The sequence below is a fragment of the Calypte anna genome, chromosome 2 (assembly GCF_003957555.1).
Source record: "Calypte anna isolate BGI_N300 chromosome 2, bCalAnn1_v1.p, whole genome shotgun sequence".
NCBI lineage: Eukaryota > Metazoa > Chordata > Aves > Apodiformes > Trochilidae > Calypte > Calypte anna.
In genome coordinates this window covers 129,823,925-129,849,927 of record NC_044245.1, presented here as the reverse complement: position 1 = coordinate 129,849,927, position 26,003 = coordinate 129,823,925, and the positions used below count along the sequence as shown (strand labels likewise).

At 36.0% G+C, this 26,003-nt stretch overlaps 1 protein-coding gene across 1 annotated transcript in view; it reads right to left on the bottom strand.

The window, feature by feature from the left end:
• VPS13B (vacuolar protein sorting 13 homolog B) overlaps nt 1-26,003 on the bottom strand; it is a 417,894-nt gene that overhangs the window by 211,450 nt on the left and 180,441 nt on the right. The window contains 3 exon segments of the mRNA XM_030444536.1: nt 7,720-7,847; nt 16,797-16,944; nt 25,200-25,309. Coding sequence (XP_030300396.1) covers nt 7,720-7,847; nt 16,797-16,944; nt 25,200-25,309 — 386 coding nt within the window.

Below are 26,003 nucleotides of genomic sequence, written 5' to 3'. Positions count from 1 at the left end.
GAATTTCTTCCTACTGTCTAGTCTAAATCTACCTTCTTCCAGATTGAAACCAATACCTCTCGTGCTGTCACTACACACCCTTGTAAAAAGTCCCTTCCCAGATTTTCTGTAGCCCCTTTAGGTTCTGGAAGGTCACTATATACTCTCCAGGCTAAACAACCCAAACTCTCTCAACCTGTCTTCACAGGAAAGGTGCTCCAGCCCCCTGATCATCTTTGTGGCCTTCCTCTGGACTCACTCCAACATGCTCATGTCCTTCCTGTGCTGGGGGGTCCAGGAGTGGACACAGCACTCCCATGCAGTTCAGAAAGTTTATACAGCTTTCTTCTTGTTTTCATTGCAAATCAGAAGTAGTGCATATGAAATACTCATATGAAATATTGCTTTTCCATTATTTTCAAGCAGTGGTGTTATCCTGAAACATTTCTGACCTTTTCCACCATCTTCTGATGAACTTCTAGTAAGGCTGAGCACAAAACAAGAACTTCACTCATCATGACTTCTTAACTCAGAGGTGGTATAAGCTGAGGACTGTTAAGTTTTTCTCTGCTCTTACAAGTAACATTCTGCACCTGGATTTCAAACAGCCCTACCAGCCTGCAGACATCAATACTTAGGTAAGTACAAGCTATCATGCATTTTATTTGTTTGTTGTTTGGAAACGCACAGTGTACAAAATGTTGGACACAAGATGCTATTTCTAGCTGTAATAAAAACATTTGTTTGCTGGAAACCAACATAACAGAGTCTTTCAATCTGACATCATTAAAGACATCACAGCTTAAAACTGACTACCAAAGTTTGCACTTCATACTCTGCTCTGAAGGGTAATAGTTCCTCAAGCCTGCAATAGTGATAGGCAATAGAGCTGGAATTCCCCAGCATCCGATGTACTTTGCCAGCCTAGTGAAGAGAACACAGATATTCATCTGTATTTTGGCATTTTTGTGCCATATTGCTTAGACAAACTGACAAGTATTCAGTGCAGAAAAATATAAGTAGAATTTTGCAAAAATAAATACATTGTTACATGAAGTCTGTGTTTGTTTCTAGTTTTAGAACTGTTTGAGTTGTAAAATGAAGTTAATTATATCTTTGGTAAGTAGTTTATTGATCCAAGGTTGCAGAATGTACTTTATTTATACTGGATGAAAAGCAACTGTGTATTGTTACAGATGTAATAGACTTGGATTCTTTTTTTTCAACTGGTAAATTAGTCATTGTGTCAATTTGTAAAGATTTTTACAAAGACACATTAGATCATTTTCTGGTTTATTAGTAATAGGTTGCAGGTCAAGCCGTTGTGGGATAATGATAAATAGATGACAAAAGAACTTATGATCAGTGTAACTTTTGTTTTATCAGTGCATTTGCTGAGTAAACAGTTTATAACAAATCATCCATTCTTCATATATATATATATATATATATCTCCATGATTAACATCAAATGCTGCCTGGATATACAAACCATGTGGCAATAATAATAAAAAAAATTCCACAAACTTGAAGAGATACTACACTTCACTACATTACCAGCAGCAGGATCTGCAGGAGATGTTTTACAAAGTACTCCTGAGAAGAGATTTCAATACTCGGTAGAGTTTCTACACTTAATTTACAGTTCATTACAGCTTCATACTGAAGACAAGTTCTTCAGATATATATTTTTAAAATTTTATTTCTGTATCACGAACAATGTAGTGGAATAACAACAGTTTCAGTCCTTCAAATGCCTGAGAGAAATATCTGTTCACATGGGTAGTTATGCTGCCATTCTCTTTCAAACTACTGAATTGGAGTTTGATCATGAATCTTGGTGGGATTTACATGATACCATTAGGCCCACCATATAAAATATTAGATTTGTTTACACATACAGTATGCTTACTTGTGTTTCATCTAAAGTTTTAAATGAATAATTGATTTTTGTAAAACAGTACTGCAGGATTTCAAAGACTAACATGATGAACACAGAGAAAAATTCCACATTTTAGGACGAATACTGTAATTATTATAATTATGTAAGAAACTGCCAACTTGGGCCCAGTAACTGCAAAACTGAATTGCACCTGTAGAACTTCTCAGAAGCAGGTTCTGCTTATACACAGCCATCAACTTGAATGGAATTTGTGTATACTTATCTGACAGAATTTGGAGATCTGTCTAATACAAGTTCCAGTGAAGGAACAGAAGAGTGCACCTAAACTGATGGATCTGTCAGACAGAAGTGAGAATGTGTGCTACAGGCTGCTTCACCAATCAAAAAGTGCTTTAAAAGATATGTAATCCAAATTCTTAAAATTAAACTGCATCTATAACATATATTAAAGCTATCATATAAATCTTTTTACACTTTTTAAATAACTGTTAAACTGTGTGTATAAAATTGAGAATTTAATGTAAAATGTGACTGATTTATGTAACTGAATATAAATCTGCAGCAGTAAATCTTGCATTAATGTAAGGATCTGACAATCCAAGGGAAAGAAAATGAAGTAATCTGCCAGTAAGAAGTCCTCAAGCTGGGGGTCAGATCCTGTTCATGGAAACCATCTGGTTGGGACCCTCTAAGCCACACCAAACACAAATGATCTTTTAAAAAAATATCCTATTCATTAATGTTTCACAGCTGCACTGAGTGTTACTTCATTTTTCCATGGCAACATCCTTTCTGTTTCAAGGATCTCATTTCAGTTTTGGTAGCAACATATTCTTTTGCCAATACTGAACACATTCATGTGTTAAAGAGAAGGAACTATTACAAATTCTTGAAACAGAGTCACCCCCTATTTTCATTTCGACTCTGTCAAGGCCTATACATGCTAAGTAACTTACACTAGTGATTAACTAATGAAGTAAGAAGTATTTTCACCTGTACTTTTAAAATTACAGAAAGCATACTGCTCTAAGCTTTTACTAACATATAAGCCTAAAAATGTGCAATGATTTTAAGACTTTAATAAAAAGCTGAATAAAAAGGAGAGCAGTAAGTTACTGGAGTAGTTGGAGTATTTTTAAATAATCCAATTAAATAATTTAATTCTCTTTTATTATAAAAAGAGAATGCTGTTCAATAGACTGAATAGTTAAGTATATACTACAGACAAATGAGGCTTTCCTAACTGGAGAGTGGGGGGGGGGGGGGGGGGGGGGGGGGAGGGAAAAGAGACATACTGTAGTTACCCTGCAGAAATGAAATGAAGAGGGAGGGGTTCTGTAGTCTTCTATTATAATGATACCATAAGAAGATTCCTTTCCCTAATACACATTTGATAGCCATATAAACCAAATAGAGGCATTGAAGATGACCCACAAAGTGACATTGACATTTTTCCTGGAAAGTGGCCTCTCTGTGCATTAATCATCATCCATCATATGCTCTCAGTAGAAAGGCTAATGCATTTTTCTGGGACTTTTAGATACAAAATACAAACTTTAAATGATTCCCAAAACTGCAAAGAATCACCATTACACACCTCATGTATAGGTTCTGGTGCTGTCATTACTATCGGGCCATACCTCAGCCTCTGACGTCCCAATTCGCTCTACCCAATTCGACCACCTACAGTTCAGCCAGACACTCACTATTTCTTACAACTTCAAAAGGCAGGCCAGAAAGTAATTTTTTTGAAGCTAGACTAAAAGTCATATAAATGGAAAGCAGAGCCATGAGTAAGAGCCTAAGAGAGCAGGCTACCTGTACATACAAATGAGTATAAGGATCAGTTACATTTTCTTTAACTGCTTAAGAAACAAATTCTTATTACTACAGAGTATTCCTATACCTCTCTAAGCAAGCTTGATTTCAAAGTTTTTATTTAGTTATGGAATATTTAATTTTTTGGTCAGTCTGTGGTAAATAGTCGGCTTAAGAAATCATCCTGTCTCATTCCTGTTGATAGCTGTAACTGCTAAGTTCCAACTCTCAGAATCTCCTCATAACCCATGAATAAAGACCACTGTTAAAAGAACAGGAAACTCCAGTCATTCTCATCATTATGCTTCTGTTCCTTCAATCAATGTTACACTTTGATTAAAATTTACTACAATTTATAAGCTATGAAGAAAACATTATTTTCAATAATTTCAGGAAACATTCATTTTTTCATATAATTTCAGGGATATCTAAAGGCATGTGGACCATCTGTATAAGTTTCATATGTAATAACTGTTTTAGCTTTCTCTGCAACATTACTCATTAATTCATTTGCTTTTAATACAGATCCTTAATTGTTCTCAACAGAATTCAGCATTAGCAATTAAAAATAATAGTATTTACACTGCTCCCCAGTTTTAGCAACTCAGTATGAAGGACATATGAAAAGTGAGTATTAGCCTCCTACACAGCATTGCTGCCAAAAAGACTTCAAAGCTGCAAATAAAATCCTATGACAACTAAATAATAAACCAACTTTTTATAGTTAAGTACGAAAGTCTTTTCACTTAATACTAATAGCTTACCACAACACTATTGCACAAAATCTTCATGCAATATTCTATCATGAGCAAGGACTAAGCAAGTCCAAAATAAACTTTCCAGTTACTTTGGTTCCAAACACATTTACTTACTCAAACTTCCACCAAAAGAATGACCCTTTGATGATTTTAACTTATGAAGTTCCGTTTTATCTGATGACAACTACAAATATTTCTGTTCTACAATTGTGTTAATAAAAGAACCAGAAACATGAAAATAGCTTTCTAAAAAAACACAGAGTCTAAGTGCTCCACTATTTAACCAGAACTATATTGCTCTGCACAAATCTAAGCTTTCCCATTTAGGCTGATATTGAAGAAGCAGCATTATATATATACATCTGTGCCTTGAAAAATAAAAAAAAAGAGACACGGACACTACTAGCAATAATAAAAAGAACAGAAAGTATATTTATAAACTCTTCACATTTCATTAAGAAAGACTACTGTTTGGAAGCATGTCCTTGAACTTCTCCTGTGGTATTTCCTTCTAGGTTGTTGAAGCTTTGCACTGGTAACCCAATGTCCTTCTGTTCTGTCAAGCCCCAGGCCAGGCTGGATGGGGCTTGGAAGAAACTTGTCTATGAGAGGTGTCCCTGCCCATGGAGGGGGTTTGTAACTCGATAGTCTTTAAGGTCCCTTCCAACCCAAACCATTCTATGATTCTGTTCCTATGAAGATACTTTAACAAGTATGATGAAAGAATAAGGATGAAACATACGAATGTGTGTAAACTGTTGTATGAATTCATAGGACCGTTTAATTCCAACAGAGATTAAAAATATTATTTCATTTCCATAATCATGGTCCTCGTTGAGAACCTAACTGAAAAACTTTGTGAAAGTAAATAAACTTAGAACCTCAAGCACCAGAAAGAATACCTAATACAAAAAAATCCTCTGCCAGTATTAGCAGTACGTGCAGTATGTAACTGAATTATGTCAGAGTAGGGATATATTTACAAATTAATCTCTCAGTACCCATGTGCCTATCACTGTTTCACCTCCACAAAAAACCTCACTGATTTGAACACAGCCAAGTGCAAGGCCCTGCATCTGGGTAGGGGAAATCCCAAGTACAAGTACAGATTGGGCAGAGAATGGATTGAGAGGAGCCCTGAAGAGAAGGATTTGTGGGTGTTTGTTGATGAGCCCATGATGAGCTCAACATGAGCCAGCAATGTTTGCTTGCAGCCCAGAAAGCCAACCATACCCTGGGCAGCATGAAAAGAAGGGTGGTCAGCAGGTCAAGGAAGATGATTCTCCCCATCTACTCTGCTCCTGTGAGACCCCACCTGGAGTACTGTGTCCAGTTCTGGAGCCCCCAGCATAGAAAGGACATGGAACTCTTGGAGCAAGTCCAGAGGAGGGTCATGAAGATGATCAGGGGGCTGGAGAACCTCTTCCATGAAGACAGGCTGGGAGAGCTGGGGTTATTCAGCCTGGAGAAGAGAAGGGTCTTGGGAGATCTTGTAGTGGCCTTCCAGTACCTGAAAGGGGCTCCAGAAAAGCAGGGGAAGGACTCTTCACAAGGGTGTGTAGTGATAGCACAAGGAGTAATGGTCTCAAGCTGGAAGAGGGTAGATTTAGACTAGACATTAGGAAGAAATTCTTCACTGTGAGGGTGGTAAGACACTAAGTAGGTTTCCCAGAGAAGCTGTAGATGACCCTCCCTGGAAGTGTTGAAAGCCAGGCTGGATGGGTCTTCGAGCAACCTGGTCTAGTGCAAGGTGTTCCTGACCATACAGTGGAGTGGGAACTAGATGGTCTTGACAGTCCCTTCCAACCCAAACCTACGGTCCCATTATATATAATTTTTTACTTTTTTTTATGTTGAGTAACATGCAAATTTCATTTTTAGCTAGTCAGTATCTTAAATTGTATCAGTTTCTTAAAAAGCAAATCACTTTGCTGGCTGCTCACATAACAAAGTGTACCTTGAAAAATGTATGATCAGGATGCCTTAGGGCTGATTCAGTTCTCCCCATTTATAAGGGATACAGCTTATCTTCATTATTACTTTATTATTTTTATTATGACTCAAATTGTAAGCCTCATTCCAACAGCTTACATGTTATCTCTCTTGACTCCCTTTATCTAGCCATTTTGCTTTCCAGTGGCGACAACATTAAGAAATAAAGGAAAACAAGCAAAACACTCATGAAACAGGGAAGAAAGCTGTCCAAAAGCTACACAGAGTTACTAGAAAGCATGTCCTTAGCTTCAGTATGTTCTGCAATCAACTTACAAGTTTGAAATTCTTGGACAAGTCAATCTTAAACTTTTAAACTTTCTAATATTTTGAACTCAAAGTACATTCTTCATGACAGAGGAGTAAAACAGACACAAGCTCTAAGAGATAATATAAAAAATATAATTCTTTGAGGGAAGAAAGAATAGCATTCAATTACTACTTTCTGCCAGAAATAGGGTTGGGTTTTTTTTGTATTTTTAAAATTTTTATACAGCAACAGTTCTGTTACTATATGCTTGTGTACTGTAGGATACCAATCTCATAGAATGTACTGCTCAAAAGGCAGAGATTATAATAATTTTAAATTAGGATAATTTCTAAGCAGGCATTTGATATGCACTAGGAAGAACAGAGCCCTAATTCTAGCATTCCTAAGTCATGTAGTATTTGACCGTGCAGTCTCAATGCTGGACTTTTAACATGGCCATTTTTGTGTATAGCCTGTATGTATATGGCTACATGACAACTGTGTGACAACTCATCAGTAGAAGCAATCTAAAGAAGTCCAGGATGAAGTGATATAATTCAGTGGCCATCTGTTTGTCCTTTATGAAGAGGAAAACGAGTAAGCAGCTGAGCCATCACTGCATAACATAATATTGTATCAGACAATCACACAAAATTTTCTCAAGTATTTCTAGAAAGTATCTCAAGTATTCTGCAAGTCTAACTAGATAACAGGGTGTATAGCTATGTTCATAATACAGAAAAAGTCTGACAAGCACTTTTTCTCAGTATGATCTTTTAAGGAACTTCCCCTTAGATATAAAAAAGTATTCTGACAACTAATGTTCTAAAACCAAAGCATTCTGTACTCAACAAAAATCTATATTGTATTTTTCATTCCCTAAGACTTTAAAACTACTGAAATAAGACAATAAAACTTAGAAGCTCCTTTAAAAAGCCTCTAATAAAAAATACTAGGATGCATAAAAAGTATCATAAAGTTTGGAAAGACACTTTTTTTTTCACTTCCTTTTCATCTTACCTGAAGTGTAAGGCGCTTAACTGCATTCCACACTATTCCAATAAATTCCTTCATTCTTTCTTCAGGGCTTCTGCAGCTTTCAGATGAGTTCAGCATGGTCTTAACAGGAAGTGACAAAGGACGAGACTCTAATGCAAAGAACAAAACTCAGTTGCACACAGAATATATTACTAAGAAATATACTCTACTCATAGTGACAAAAAATAACACTTTAAATTCTAAAAGAGATTTTCTCTCACTATGTATATAATAAAAGTGTGTCTATTATTAGTTTTAAACTTGGCAATACAATTGTATCAGTTGAGCATGGTGAAAAATGGAATGAAACAGAATTCTTGAAGTTTTTTAATGTAAACTGCTAAGAAAATATTACAAAGGATGCTTGATCTAAGCAAATTAAGACAATTTTCAAAGTACTGTAACTTATTTGTTGACGTAATAGTAACCTGTGTGGTTTTCTCATAGAATGCTGTCAGTGTCATCTAAAAATTTTTTTAGTTTTCTAAACTTGTAATAAATGAAAGCCCAAAGCTCTGGGGTTTGTTTTTGGTTTTTTTAATTCACTTAACAAAACCTTGAGTATGCTTCAAAAAAAAGGCATAATTGTCTTCCTTTGTCTAGGTTTAAAGGTATTATTAAAGGTTTAAAGGTATTATTAAATTTTTCAGCAAAATTCAATGCTTTCTAGTAAAAAGAGAACTTCCTTTAAAGTGTTAGTTATTTAATAACATGAATGTGAAAATATTATAGATATCAGATGCATTTAATTGAATACGAGCTGATGGAACTTCAGAAGAGGACTAGTGAGGAGGTTAAGTAGTAACTGCAAATGCACTAAAGACTGTATGTGCCATACATATTTCCTACTGACATCTCTTATAGAATCATCCTCCTTCTTATCCTTTGAGATACACACCAAATTCTTGTCAGCTTCTATAATATTTCCTGGTTTGGCTTACATGTTGTCAAGCTGACAAAACTACATGAATAAATTATGAAATCTTCATTACTTTATTTTTAAACTAAATTGAAACAAGCACAATTGTGTGTCCCAATTATACAGCTAGAACAAACCTGTGGATAGAATTCTTAAAGTCATGCTATCTACTGAACGGAAAAAAGCAAAAGTAAATGCCCCCCCTTGATGTGCATCACTGGACATTCAGTCAGTTTGGACCATGCAAGGAAACATGCATGGGATTAATAAATGGAACATGTGAGAGGTGAGTTTCTGTCAAGAGTGTGCAATATTAGTGCCACTTGAGGAATCAATTTGTGACATCTTTCTCACCAAGGCTCCAAAATACCAGAGTTAATATTCTACAAAAAAATCCTTCAACAAATAGTATTTTTAATGATCTGAAAATAAAGAAAAGCATTAACTTTATAAAACTGATGGGGAATCAAAAGATTCATTAAGGAAGGTGGTGAAAAGAGCAAAATACAATACATATTGCTGCAGTTTAATTAGTTGTCTAGGATATTCCTGGCTACAATTATGGATCCATTAGAATGCAAATTGAATCATGAGAATGTAAAGAGTGACATTCCAGGATTGTTTGTTGTCAGCTGTGCTGGAAAGACAAACAAGTAAATGGTTCATGTGGAGTAGCTATTTAATAATATTTTCTCATGTGGACAGTTTGATGCCATGTAGTGATGTTTTTTGTGGGTGTTATTTGGTGGAGCATGTGTGGTGTTTGTTCTGGATTGGTTTTCTGGTGTGCTTTTTGTGTGTGCACTGTTGGACTCGGTGATCTCAGAGGTCCTTTCCAACCATGACTATTCTGTGATTCTGATTATGAATGTTTTAAGTTAAAACAAAGATACACTGAGCAATAGATGCTCTGCTTTAACTCCTTACGCCACCTTTGTTCACATCATCTCTCTGTAGTTAGGGCCTATACTCCACGTATTACAAGGTAAGAACTAGGAAGAGCCTCAATATCATGAAATATTAAAGATTTACTGGAGCACAGAACTCCAGAATACAAGTGCGGGTAAGGGTGAGGATAATGGCATGTAAAGTTACTGTGAGACTCTGGAAATGTCACTGGCAGCAATGCTTCTGGTAAGAATGAGCAGACAAATACATGTAAAATTGTATTCTACACCACAATCAGCAGGAATTATCAACATCCTATGTGACTGAATGAGTGTATTCCCTGTCAGTGGGCTCTAAATCTAGGTTTTGTTCCAGTCTCCCATGTTTTGTTCTCTGAGAAACACAGAGTCTGCTAATTCTCTCTCAATGAGAACTGACTTTCTAATGCCAGAAACCACTACTGGTGAATTAAAAATAAAATGAGCTGGCTGAAGCACCACTTGTTTCTCTCCATATACTTGCAATTCAAATCTGCAAAGCTGATTCAAATTCCAGGAATACCCATGATAGAAAACAGCTACAGCTTCACTGTAATAGCCCATACTCCAAAGACCAAAAAAACCCCCAAACCAACAAAAAGGTAAGAAATTTATTCAATCAGAAATCAAGGAAATTAGGGAAATAGTAAGAGGTGTTTCCAAGCAGAAAGGAAAAAAAAGCACACAAGTAACTCCTGAAAAGAAAAGAAGAAAGTTCACTCTTCATTTTTCTTCCTGTAGTGGTAAAAGTCCTAGAGATTTGTCTGAAGGGATGCTAGGACAGAATCATGTCTTAGTTCCTCATCAGGCAAGGCCATCAGTAAATGACAGCTGCCAGGAGACTGCAGTAGTCTCATGTGGCTATTGCCTATGGTTAGATTCCCATAATAGTCATGTAGACTGGATCAGTTACACCTGCCTTGGTATAAAGGTTCATCTCCTAAAATAATTATGCTATAATTATTCAGATACTACTGAACTGAAAACCTAGGAATGTTTCCTGCAGCAGTAATCAGCCTTGTGTTGAAGCCATAAGCCTGTCTGTTATACCTAGACAGAAAATAGGATTTGCAAACTGATGTGTAAATACAAAGTGATGAGGAGGGGAAAAAAAAGGGAGTTACAACAGATTGTAAAAGCTGAATTTTTAAGAAAGCCACTACTCTCATCTTCTAGTCCCATATTGTGTAATAGGTATTTTAGGAAAAACATATACCACAACTATTTCAATCAACTATCAATCATTCAGAGGCTGCCACAATCATAATGAATTTCAGAACATACACTGGTAATTAGCAGACTTTTTTAAAAGGACTGATCAGATCAGTTAGGACAGAGCTACCAAAAGCAGCAGTTTTCTTATTTCATTTCACAATTTATGGTTAAAGCATGAATTGAGTTCCAAGTGGCAGTCCTTCAAAACTAATCATAAAGATACTCTCTTTGTAGGTGATACCACTAAATAAGGCTTGTAGGTATAAATTCTAGACAGAAGTGTCTTACATACCTTTATCTTTGTGAATTTTAGCATACTGGGAATTGGTTGCTCTACAAGTCTGATGCATAGACTCCAAATGCTTTAAAAATTAAAAAAAAAAAGATCTTTGGGGAAAATGGTGCTAATCTGTGCTATTAATATTCCATTTCCTAAGGAAGGCAAAGAGGGAAAATATATAATATATATTAATGTTTTATATTTTATTGTATTTCCTCAAGTAAATCAAAGCAGGAAAGACCACAGAGCAGACATCTTTACTGCTGGGTTGAGGACCACTGATAATTTGTACTCACTGATGGCCTCAGACTTTCAGTCCTTCCTCTCTCCGTATTAAGTAGCAATTGAACTAAACAGAGGCAAAATATAATGCTAATACCTAAGTACCAATTGGTTTGCCTAACTGTATGAACAGACTGCCCAGTGAGGTTCTGGAGTGTCCTCCGGAGACTTTCAAAACCTTCCTGGATGTGTTCCTGTGTGGCCTGTCCAAGGTGACCCTGCCTTGGCAGGGGCTAGGACTAGATGATCTCCAGAGGTTCTTCCAACCCCTAACTTTCTATGATCCTATGTGCTGCAGATCTATCATGTCTCAACCTTTTGGCACATGATGACTTATTTCCCTCAGAGGTGCCTGAGATACCTCATGCATTAAGAGGTCAGCAGCTTCTTTCTATTTGGATAAGATTACCCTGCTGCAGGCAAACCCACACTTCCTGTGACCTCCAAAAGTTCAGCCAGCTCCCAGTGAATGTCAGGGTTGACAGAGAGCCATGCAGCAGCCTCCAGTTAGACAGTCTCTGTCTCATCATATGACCATACTCAAAATGCATCTGTCATATGACCTCAACAAGTCAGGCATCCTTTCCTTCCCACATCACATCACATCACCTAACCTATAGCTTCCTGCACATCAGAACCGAGTTAAGCTGAGCAAATCCTATTGCAAACTAATCATAATAACTAAGAAGCCATGTTGGCAAAACACATGAACATTGCTAGCATTTAAAAGAAGAAAGAAATCAAAAGAAAATGGATTGCACACGGCCCTTCTGATAGAGATTTTTCCTCTCCTAAAATAAGTAGTCATCTCCATAGTGTCAAAGAACTCATTGGTATTTCTTAGTATCTAATCACATTTTGCTGCATTAGATATGGCTTTTTACCAGAAATAAAACCAAAAATGCAACAAATGCAAGCAATTAAGGAACTGATCAAGGGGTCTAAGGGATTAGAAATGAGATTAAAATGCAGTGGAGGATAAAATGCAAACTTCAAACAACTCTGAAAAAAAAAATCTTAAAAAAGCCTATGGATTTTCTATGTGGAAGATTAACTGTTTTCTTTATATGTAAAGCAAAATGTAAAAACCTCTACTCTGCTCTGGTGAGTCTGACAAAGGAAGCCCCCCCCATCCCTGGCAGTATTCAAGGCCATGCTGGATAGAAGCAACCTGGTCTAATGGGAGGGGTCCCTGCCCATTCAGGTCATTTGGAACTAGAAGATCTTGAAGGTCCCTTCCAATCCAAATAATTCTATGATTCTAAGATTAATGTACTCTTTTTTTCTCACAATCCAATTTAAAAATAAAAATTTAATCTAAGCAGCAAAGTCATGAAACCCTTATGTAAAGCTCAAAGTTGTATTTAATAATATTAACAATATTTCCTGAACACTAAGTATCCACCAGAAGTGTTTCAGCAATATTCATGTTTTATTTTCGCAGTATCATAAGAGAAGTTATTCCCTATGCCCTCATTCCTGGATGATTGATATTTGAATTATTCAAGTTTTGGGGTTTTTTTTCTAATGAGAGACCATGAGAATGATGATCTGTATGTAAAAAAGTTTGTACTCTTCATCAAAATGCTTAAGAATAAATGCAGTACTTAATTAAACAGCAGAAAGTCCTTTCAAGCTTATACAAATACACAATGTATTTGCCCACATACTGAATAGTCTTTGCACAAATTATTTCTTTACTAACTTTTGAATATTTTTGCATTGTAGTAATGGTGCAGCTAATACATCAAGTTTATCAATCTAGATGATAACTTGACTCCACAGTCCCTGACACCTAGCAAGAGCAAGTCCTTTATACCCAGGGAAACAGCAGCACAGAGATGTAATCACTACATTAGAATTATTATTCAATGAGTTAGCAGCCAAATAAGCCTTAAAATACAGAGGTTTTTGATGTTTTACCCAACATGCCTTTTTTTAAAGTAAACAGATGTCAGTAAACAAAGACAAATGTGATACTAACATTGTGGCATAATCAAAAAGGATCTTCCTGTATGAAAGTGGGGATTAACTAGGGAACGGCTACAGTCAGCATTTTCTCCCACTGCATTCCTAATGATTGCTGCAGTATTTCTGGCAAAATATACTTATTTAGTTCTGGGAACAAAAAACTGAAAAAGGACTGACACTTTGGTGCAAAAGAGTAACAGTCTTTCATAGGCAAAACTGAGCTACTATATTAGTAATTACAAAAAGTATATTACATGTATGTTTGTATTTAAAGTCCATGCCTGGATTTATCTTAATAACACATAGAATTCCAAATAAACTTCATACTATGAACCAAGAATTCATCCTCTGGATTTGTAAGAATTCTTCATGCAAATGCAGTAGGAATTCTACCTAGTTTTCTGCCTTTTTAAAAACATATCAGAAGTTCCTTAGTCTTTAAATATCCCAATTTTTTTACTGTAAGGGTGACAGAGCCCTGGAACAGGCTGCCCAGGGAGGTTGTGGAGTCTCCTTCACTGGAGACATTCAAAACCCGTCTGGACACGTTCCTATGTGATGTACTCTAGGTGGCCCTGCTCTGGCAGGGGGGGTTGGACTAGCTGATCTTTCGAGGTCCCTACCAACCCCTAGGATTCTGTGATTCTGTGATTCTGTAAGGGCCTTGAGGCCTAGTTGCAAGGTTACTGAAAGATGAGCTATGAGAAAAAGATAAGGGAGCTGGCAGCAGAAAAGAAGAACAACAGGATAATGATGTAGCCAGCAGAAGTTCTGTGAGAACAGGATTTGTGGCCAAGATATAGCCACCTGCAAGATATCATTATATAAACAAGGGTTCTATATAGAGTGAGTGTGAATTGTTAATAGACGACTTCACTTTAACCATATTGGTGACTACGTGTTGTCCTTAAGCCTCCGTGGATTTTCCACAAGGGCAGTTGACAAATGGAACAAGTTGCTCAGGGAGGTATTTAAGGCTTTGTCCCTGGAGATATTCAAGGTGAGGCTTCATGAGGCTCAGAGCAACCTGTTCTAGTTGAGGGTGTCCTTGCTTACTGCAGGGGGGGTTGGACTGGATGACATTTAGAGGTGCCTTCCAACCCAAAATATTTTATGATTCTTTAGTCAATGGGTTACACCTCACAAAACAGTATTAAATTTGGGTCTGGGATAGCACAGTTACTTCCAAGCAGTCCTAAATGTTGGATGACATGGTACATGACAGTGAATAAAGTTTCAGTGTAGAGGCTACAAAAGGACCTCACCAGGAGGCAGTTAAAAAAAACAGAAACAAACTACAAAACCCAAACTCCCCCCATCCCAAAATAAAACAAAACAAAAAAACCAACAACCAAGAAAAACCCCCAACCAAATCTTATTAAATTTCACAAAGTTAACATAATTATCACTATTTAATAAGTTTATGTGAATTAAATCTACAAGTTATTCTAGTCATGAATGAGCACCTATATTGAATGTGTGAAAACAGACACTTTTACTTTACATTATTCAACAGTGTGCACAGGGAGCGCTTTCAAAGACTGCCCTACTCATCTACTGCATCCCATAATATCTTCCTGTATCATCATCATGGCTTGGCTTTGAGAATGATGCAACATATGCCATATATACGTCACCTATTTATATACACATATAGCTGGCATTTTGTCACTATCAGGCATAAGAGCAATAGTTCTATGCCTGGTTACAGGTCTGCAAATCACTTTTCACTGAATTAACAGGGAACTGCTGAATTGCTGAGAATGGGAAGAGAAGTGAGTGGATGGAGGAACTGAAAGAATTACTTATTTTTCCTTTATATTCTTTATCACTTTGCTTCTTCACAGCCACACCATACAAAATTTAAACCATATATTTTATTATCTTACTCTGTTTTTATCTTAACCTCTGTGGTTAAGGGAATTTATAAACAACTACAATTTAAGACTTAAGAACAGAAACTTTGGATTTTAACAGACAGATACCATATAAGTAGCAGTTTTGCTATTTTCCCATGCTTCATTTTGGCAAGGTCTCAGCAAACTTAAACTAATAAACTGAACTCAAGATCAATGTTTTAAATCATTTTACAGCTGTGATTACAAACGGCTTTCATTTAATACATACGTAGGTTGGTTTCTAGCAGATCAAGAGAATAACTATTGAGATGATGCTAGACTTGAAAGGGTAAATTCAAAATCATCAGCTGAACAGCATGATTTTAAGATACAATCTCTTTCAATCTACAAATGTCCTTGTTACCAATGTAAGAATCTCAGTCCTCTGACACCTTAAGGCATCTATATTAAGAAATACTAGATATAAAAGGATCATTACCCATTTTAACTGGAATGCTTTTGTAGCATAGCTAGCATTATAGGTCCTAGATCTATAGTAAGTACAGCATTTCTAATGTAAAATGATGAGAAAAATAATGAAAGAAAACTCAGAAAGCAGGCAAAATAAAAAAAAAATAAAGCGCAAAATCATGGGATCAGAAAAAGTAGAACAGAGAAGAATCACAGCAAATGGTTCTACTATTTTAGTACCAATGATAGCAGGGCAACGCACATAATATTCTGCAAACAGATTTCCAGGTTTTAGTCCTTTTTAATCTCAAAGAACAATTAAGCCCTAACACTAATGGGGAAGACTAATAGCAGTTTCAGTAGATAACACTCTGAAGTACTTCAGGATTACCGGGAACTAAACATTAATACAAAGGATGTTTTTGCAACAAGTCAATTTGTTCAGCATATTTCAGAAGGATTGGTGTAAGTGTCTTTTTGCTGATAGTCACTTTTTTTGGATGAGCTCCTATTTACTGCTTGGAGACAGCACTATAGGAATAAGTAGCCTAGAAAATACCAGAAAGGATTATCATTCTGATTAGTGAAAACAAAGTTTAATTTTCACAATCTTAAGTGGCCAGAAAATATTCCTAGATTTAATAATTCCTTGAAATCCAGACACAGAAGTACCAACAAATTCACTTCATATGGAAGCATGATTTTGAAAAGACTGTATTTTAACTGTTTATACACAAATCCTGACTTCCACATAAGCCAAATGTTAAACCATGTGAACATACTGACTAGAATCAAGGAGATTAAACCCAGTGTAGAAAGTCTGATAAATTACTGACTAAAACATTAGATATGAAGACAAACAGCAGATACTCTATTGAAAGCACATTTCCTTTATCTTCTTTTAGAAAATATGCTACATGAAACTATTGGAGGCCCAAAGATACTATCTAAGCAAAAGTGAGAAGAAAATTGAACGCCTATTTCCAAATAGCAAGTTTGAGTAATTTTAACTTAAAAAGTAATTTTCTCAGAGAATATTACTTTAAAACAGAAAGTTGTTCCACAGTATTTGCACAGCTGGTGCTGTTTAATCATGCAAGCTTGTTATCTAGGGGGTTGCAAAAGTAGAATGGGTAGTTTCAAGTAAAGGATCATACCTGTTACTGTTTTTGTTTTGACAGGACTGCTGGCATACTCAGAGGCTTGGTTTGATTGCTGCCTTGCCAAAGGTGCACTTCCAACTGATGCTTCATCCTCTTTTTTTCGAGTTACTGACACAGCAAGAGGAACAGTTCCCACGGACTGCTAGGAAAAGAAGAGCCTTGTGACCACTCAAAACCAAAATGTAACAATACTGAATTATGAAACTGTCGTGAGTAACGTGCCTTAAACTACACAGTTGTAATGTATAGAAGAAAATCTGAAACAAGGATTAGAGCACATAAATTATCAAAAAAAATTATAAAATAGTACATTCAGACTTACACTTGTAATTCTTTATTTTAGTTCCATTAAGCTGAAGAAAAGCTTTACAACAAAACAAAAGTGAAACAGAATTTTTTAACTTAATATACCATCCTTGATAGCCAATCAAATTGCACATGAATAAATCTAAATGTTCACCAAAGTGAAACATTTATCTAAATGTTTAATGGGAACTGGAAAATTTTACCAAGGCATGAAGAAACCAAAGTTTTGCAAAGAAATTTATCAACATTCATTATACTTCAACATAAAAGATGCATATTAATTCATTCATTATTATATTTGTTCCTCACATTTAAATATAAAATTTAATTCTGATTTTGCATTGTTTCGTATTTTAAGCATATCAATAAATGACAAACTCCTCAAAGTGATAAAATATGATAGTTAAATAAAAGTCATTAAAATGAAGTAATTAAAAGAGCTTGATTATATTTTAAAGATTAGAAAATAATAATGATGTGTGTTAATTCTCCTGGGTTCTGGAGCTAGAGGTTCACGAATGAATACAGTGTATTAGCTCCATTATTACTTTTTTTATTAGCACAAAGTAGAAAAGACAAAATCTTCAATTTTGCTCTATGCTTGGCTGTTAACACTTTGCTGCAGCATCATCTGCTACATAAATTGTAGATGTGTCCCAGTTAACAAAAGCAGAATATTTCTACTACTGATTTTGCAGAGGGTTTAATTTAAAGATGGCAAAAGTTTTTTCTAAAGATCAGACACTAACATTACACCCATCTTAATTTTTGTGTCATTTAATTTTGTTGGTATTGGAATGAAAATGTAATCCATATAGCTGGGTAATGAGAAACCCCCCACGTTGCATTAGGGATCTCTGTGGGGAACAAATTCGTGTGAGGCGGGCAATGTGCTTGTAAATTCTCTCCAATAGAAAACAGATCACTGAATCAAGCAGTGTGCAACACGTGCACATGTGCAAAACCCCAAAACAAACAGAAAAATCCTTTAATTGAAGTAGAAAGACTTCCAAATGCCTTCACCAATTTCCACTATAAAAGTAAATGAAAATAAGAAAGACAATAAAGTAATTAATCCTACTCCAGTGAAAACAATCAACTTATATATACAGTGGTATGCAAAGTTAATAGGAAAGTACTAAAGTCAATGACAAACAGAACTTTCCTCTCTCCTCCTTCCTCTAAACCTATAGTCATCAGCTTTGTCTCTAAAAGCACTAAAAAGCCATTCTGGAATAAGTAACATGCCACTTTCCTGTCCTGTAGCCATAACAACAATAAAAAAAAAAACACATCAGCTTTGAAAAGACAAACTTTAACACCACAGCAATACTTCCCACATGCACAGAAAGGATTTCAAGTTCCGTAAACTTCTGTCCAACACATTACATCATTTCTTTTCAAAATTTAGCAGTTTATCTTATACAACTCTTCATAAGACAAAGCCATCTGCAGCTCTCCCATGATGGTAACTGTGGAGCCCTGATTTGAGAATTCTGGATAGAACATTGCAAGAATGTTAACTTGCCAAAGTGAAGCAAGAGTTTCTGAAGAAGGAACACAGACAATACAAGACACTACAAAAGACAATAGGGTGGAAATACTGTCTGAAGCAGCAGTATCTATTTCTGTACCACTGAAGAAATGGATCAGCATCATAGAATAATAAGTTACACCACTAGTCATATAGTGAAAAATATCAAGGCTATCACAGCCAGAGAAAGCTGGAAAAAATTATGACCAAATATTGAGCGCTCGAGTGCTGATCTGGACAATGAAACAGCTGTTTCATCTTTGCTCACTGAAACCAAGCCTGATGTTGCTGTTGATGACGCCCAGTACAATCTTGTCAGGTTTTTGGCAAAAGATTTCTGGTTAAAAGAATGCAGAAGATGAAAGATCAACAATGAACTAGATGGAAAAGGATGATCAAGATTTGGGTTTTAGCCACAAACTGATGAGGAAATTGTGGCTTGGGAAATAGCAGATGACAAGAGCCCCACAGCTGTACGAGAAGATGAATCTGATGGGAAAGGAGACATTGCAGGCAAGTGTTATCATAAGAATTTCATCACAAGAATCCAAAAAGCTAGTGATAAAACAATATGTAGTAAAGCTTAACACATCTACTTGAGATGTAAGCTCTATGGTTACTAACTGGTGATGTTATTAAGAAGACAAATAAAGAAGATTTTATAAAGTTCTGGAACAGCAATATTTATATGAGGTTATTTTGTTGACACACAGTCAAATCAGATTCTGTCCTAGAATACTGACCACAGTTTTATCAATGCAATAATGGTTTGTGCCTATTATACACTGAATACTATATTATAAATTATTCATAATGCTCAAAATAATAATTAAGAATTTCTGCATAATTATTACAATTATTCTTTTAAGTGGTGGATAAAACAGGAAAGTTACCATTTTCCATATACGAATTTTACTGACACAAATAGTCTAACAATTACACAAGTCTGCATACACAAAACACACATACATGTTATTTATGCATGTAAATTGATCAACAGATACAGATTTTATTATTTTTTTTTTTACTTCATATCATGCAGTCAACATGACTTTGGAAATAATGCAGATCTAAAATCAGAGTAAGGCACAGAGCAATAACAGCTAAAAAACAACCTGCTAAAAACACCAATCCCTGACTATTTCTTGATTTATGTGGAGATATGCCAACTAACTAAAGCTAAAATATCCTGTAAAGAGGGCTCATGGAAATTTGCCCCAGGTAGAATAGGTTTTTATTTTACTTGGTACTTTCAGTAATAAAGTATTTTATTTATGAGTTACTTCCCACAAGCATGAGGCTGAAGAGAACGCAGGCAGATCTGAGAACATGAGAAATGCCTTTTAAAGAAAACCTGACCAACTGAGCAGACAGGTAACCTAGATTAGAGGGGTGCCTATACGGTCACCTCCCTAAGAACAAACCAAAAAACAAAACAAAAGCAAAATAATATTCCATGATAGGCACTTAAATATTATTACTAAAGGGAAAAAAATCAAACAAGCAATAAAACAAAAACAAAACAAAAAACAACTGAACAAACAAACAAAAACAAAACAAAAAACCCCCAACCAAACAAAAAAAAAAACCAGCTCTGGATTGTGAAATGCTGAATTCATAAGCCTCAGCCCAGCCATCAGTTGCCATATTTGAAGTGCTATGAAACTCAGCTCTCCCATCCCGTGGATGTAGTGTGCACACAGACTGACGTGTACACATGCAGTAGCTTGCAAGCAGCAAGCAGGAAGAAAAATTCATTAAATCTTTGGAACAGGGACAGATGGCTGCTCTACTGAAGACGTGGTGTCTTGTGAACATGTAAGATCACTGTCACGCAATCACTGTCTGTCTCAGAGAACATTTACATATGCTGCAGGAGTGTCCAAGCTGTGTCAGAATGGGCTCCAGCAGCAAGGAGGATCTACCTTGCCCATGTTGCAACAAGTTCTGGTGTCATGAAATCACAACCACTGCTTGACTAAAGAGGGACATTTCCTTGTTTTGATTTCTGAAACTAAAATTATAAGCACACCCCTAAACTGCTTCAGAGAAGTCAAACAAAACCAGGCATGAGGCCTAATTAAAAAGATCAGGCGTGCCTAACCCCTGGGCTCACAACAGCACGTTCTTTACTGGCAGATGAACTTGCTAATTCAAATGAAATTCCACTGGCTGCTTCAGGCAGGAATTTCAGGCATGCTCAGAGAAGTGAGAAGAGAGAAAATTAGTAAATTTTACTCTAAAGAGTAGAAAATCAGTAGAGAAAAAAAGCTGATGAAAAATTTGAATTGGGACGCACAATCTTCTGTGATGTAGATGTTCATGAGATAGAAACTTGGATTCTGGAATCATGTAGGTATTTTATATTCCAGTGCTTTTAAGCATTATCAATCTGTAAGAGGTGCAATGTCTTTTCCTTAGCTGTTTGTGTATACAACTACAGACATTCTCCACGCTCTGCTGTTTGTTTGTTTATTTTCTATTCTTCTATTGAAATACACATTAAATTACATAGTAATACCCTTTTCCAGAATACCCAAGGACAATGACTGGAATACACAGCCATGCACATTTATATTCTACTTCTATATAAATGTGTAGTCACATATTTTTGGTAGTTTAGTCTTCTTCACTAAAATTATCTATCTGTGCAAAACTAAGTATGGGTTTTTATAAGAGAGTAAATACATAAAAAATACAACTGGTTTACAAAAATAAAGCGAGTCACATTGGAAAAAAATTACAAAATAGTCAAAAAAAAATATAAGTTACTGGGCAAATAAGCTTCTACGTAGCTTTGCTTTGCTTTTTAATAGGGAGGAAATGTTAACCAGCAGTAAAGAGCATGCATACAAAAAAATTACTGTCTATAGTATTATCTTCTCCAAATTCTGTTGACATTAACCTTTCATAAAACACTGAAGAGCATATACTTTCAACAGAGCCTTTAGACCAAAGAAACAGGAGGGGTTTAAGCATATATTATAGATATGTTTAGCTAAAAAACTGTTAAAAAGCAGCAAGTAAGCACTGGGTGCATGTATTACACTAACACATCTACTGCTGCTCCACATATTACAGAAACAATCCATACAGACTAAAAGTATTTTTTAAAAATAAACACCCATTTTGGCTGACACATACAAGAATATTAAAAAAAAAAAAAAGGCAATAAAATCAACTTAAACTTCTGTGCCAGTCTAAACTCTGCTTAAAATCTAGCATAGGTTCATCAGCCATCAAGAAAAGTAAGATGTCTTCTGAGTTTGCTGCTTCAACTTCATGGATTAGTACCAGTTATTGGAAAAAAGGCAGTAACAAAACCATATATAATAAAAGTCTAATAAATTCAGGGAACCAAAAATATTATTTTAACACTTGAAAATGTAAAATACGTGATTCTGATATGGAACATACGGATTGAGAGCAACATATCTGGCTCATTCTAATGTTCCTTTCAGAAGTCAAAGTGACTGTATACAAAGCAGAATAGTTACATTTTTATCAGGTTTGGTCTTAATGCACTAATAGTCAAAGTGTAAAGCAGAACAAATTATTTATTTAGAAAATGTATCCATGTGTCAGCATAATATTCTTTAAACCTTTCTTAGCATTTCCATTTCATAGGTGTAACACACCAAATGTCAGAACAAAAGAATTTACCAATGAGTAACATTCTCTGGAATGCTTTTCACCTCTTCTTTGGATTTTGAACTAAAGGAAAGCAAAATCAGAATGTATATTTTTTAACAGATTCTTGCCATTTAAATACTAAAATGTTAAGAATCAATCCATTAACTATTAGAACTATCACATAATATATTATTAACAAGGTGGCATGACAAATTCACTTTTTCTTAACACATACATTAAGTAGCAAGTTTTTTGAGTTTTAACCCATTAGCTGGCAAACGTTTATTGTATTGATTATTGCACACTGTACACAGAGCACAGTGTTCCAAACAGGAAAGGTGATCTACCAAGAGTGTCGTTTTCTAGACAAAGAAGGATGTAATACTTGCTACGCTGATTATCTGGAAAGATAATCTGATGATGAGGTGAAAATACTCTCCTGGTAACATACTCCTTGCCTTACCTCTTCCTGTCTCTGTTACATATCTGTTGGCAGTCTTTTCTGACATTGAATGGCTATATTTTATTCTGTTCTTCGGTACTGCTACATATGAAATCAACATAAGAGTTTTGAAAAATTACTATAAATTGTATAAATATTATGGAATCTTAACAAGCATCTTGTGTTCACTTGAGCTTAGAAAAGGAAAGCTGCAGTAGGGCAAAAGAGATAAAAAAGAGACAGCTAAAATATTTTATTGTCTATAGCAATAAACATTGATGTGAAGTTGGGAAACTCGTGAGCTTCTTTTCCTCCTGGAAGAGGCTGAGGTACTGACTGCTGCCATCACCTCAGTCATTAGAAGCAAGACCAGCCGTGCATCTCAGCTTCCAGGGAGAAAGGATCAAGCAAGAAAGATGTACCCTCGGTGGAAGTGGATCAGGTCAGGGAATACTTAGGCAAACCAGACATGTGTAAGTCTGTGGGTGCTGATGGTATGAGCCCACAGGTGCTGAGAGAGCTGGCAGATGTAATCACAAGGTTATTTTTGGTGTTCATGGTGTCTGGGAGTGATGCCTCACAACTTGAGGAAAGCAAATGTTACTTCTGCCTTCAAGAAGGGCAAGGAAGACACAAGGAACTACATGCCAAGTCAACCTCATCGCAGCCCTTGGGAAGGTGGTGGCAAGAAATCCTGAAAACCACTTCCAGGCATACAAAGGAGAAGAAGGTGATTGGAAGTAACCAGCATAGATTCACCAAGTGGAAGTTATTCTTGACCAATGTCATAATATTTTATTATTAAACGACTGGCATGGTAGATGAAGGGAGAGTAGTGTATATTATTTACTTTGAGTTTAGTGAGGCCTTTGACACCAACTCCCATCAGATACTCACAGAGGAGGAACTGATGTAAAGGTTGGACAAATAGACAGTAAAGTGGACTGAAAATTGGCTGAATAGCTGGGCCCAGAGGGTGATGATCAGTGGCACAAAATCCAGCTGCAGTGTAAGTGTTGCAATGTACTGCAGGGTCAATAATGGGTACAATAATGGGTACAATCCTGTTCAATATTCTCATTAACTGCTTAATATACCAGAAGGTCATGCTGCCATCCAGAGGAATGGTGACAGGCTGGACACATGGGCTGACAGGAAGATCATGAAATTCACCAAGAAGTGCAAAGTCCTGCACCTGGGAAGGAACAAACAGAACAACCTCATGCAGTAGTTTATGCTGTAGGCTGCCCACCTGCAAAGCAGCTTTGCAGGAAAGGTTCTGCTGGACACTAGGTTGAACAAGAGCCAAAGGGTCCCTTGATGCAAAGGTGAATGGTATCCTGTGCTGTATGAGACAAAGAACTGCCAGCAAGTGAAGGGAGGTGTTCCTTTCCCTCCAGTCAGTGCTGGGTCTCAGTCTGGACTCCCCAGTACTAGAGAAACATGGATGTAGAGGATAGAGTCCAGCAAAGAACAAAAAAGATGGTTAAGAGACTAGGGAAACTATGGACTAAGGACTTAGGAACTACACCATGCACTCTAGTAGCCATCAGAGAAATTCCAAAGCAGTATGCAGACTTGTTCAAGAAGTGAGAGAGAGCCTCATGGATATTTATACTGAAATGTTCTTGTCTCTGTGCTTCAAAGAGGACAATGGAAAACTTACAGATGTAAAAATTCAGAACAGATACAGAAAAACAAGTTATAGCCACAACAACAACCACACAGATCATTATTCAACCCAAAGTATTTTGACTTTCTGATTTTCTGACTTTTCAGATAAAACTGACAATTTTGAGTTAGTAAAAATGGCAAAGATTTTGTATTAAGTAGAAATTAAAATTTAAAATATCTGAACATTTAAGGTCTCTGACTCACACAAGGATCTTATAAAGGGGTGAAAAAAAAAATACTACCAATCAGTATCATTTTGATTGTAACACTTACCTGGAAAGCATCATGGCCACTTAATAATCGACCATTGATACAGAATGCCAGGCTACAAAGAAAACACTGTGCCACACAGTCTTAAATTCTTGCTTCCTTTCCAAGCCCTTTTATGCAAATACATGTTTTGACATTATACATGCTGTTGCAGCTTTCACATGTGTCAAGTTATGAACTTTATGATTCATCTTCTATTAAAATGGGTTTCAATAAGAGTAGAGATTTTATAAAAGTTACACAATTATTTGATAGACCATCCCAAACAGTCAAAACATGATTTGCTAGTCACTCAGGTGGCTTATGAGGTTCCACCAGTTAAAGCTAGTTGCAAAATACTACTACTGAACACTGAAAATAAATAAAAATGCCTCTATTATTTTAATTAAACATTATAAATGAAAACAAGATCAACAGTATGCAGCAAACTACAAACAGGGTGACAGAAAACAAACAAGTGAAATAGGAATGCACTACTGGCATGTGTAGAAGAGGATGTTTCCACTCTGACTACAATTTTCCCTGCAAAAATCCATACCTGCTGTATGTGTCTGCTTGCTCGTTTCTGAGGCTGGTAGATAAGCCAAGAATACAGGACTGGATCAACATTAATTGCTATGCCTTGTATGCTGGACAAGAGCACTGCACCTACATAACACAGGAAAGAAAAGAAAATGTAAATTATCTCCTAAAGAATCTCCATATATATATATATGTATATTCATTTTTGTTGCACACAGATAATCTCTGATGCAGGCTTTTGTTTGCATTGGGCTTGCATATAAATGTATTTTAAATTCCAATCGAAAGTAATATATAAAACATAAACTTCAATAACTCTTTGAAAGAAAGAAACTTTACAGCAGTGCCAGTGTTATGGATACACACACACACACACACATAAAACAAACAAACAAACAAAACCACACCAAAAAAACCCCCAAAAACCCAACCAACCAAAAAGACCCAACTGCAGAGCATTGCATTTTGATTTTTCTTATTACCATTTTTTCTGAGAAAAAATTTTCACAAAGTTATGTGTGCATCTTAATAGACAAAACACCTTTCCTCAGACTCTCAGCCAACAATGACATTATGCAAGAAATGAGTCAAGGAGACCCTTGACAGAAAAACAACATAATGCATGGCAGCTCTCAGCCTCAATAAAGAAAAAACTGGTCTAGGACACTTGATTTGTTTAATAGAGACAGCTCTACCTTAGGCTAGAGTGATGTGCCCAAAGCTGCTCAGGACAAACATTTTTAAACATGGTCTTGAATGCAGAACATTAGTGGATGAGTTAGGTGAAACAGGGCAAACAGTGCTGGCAGATTTACCAGGG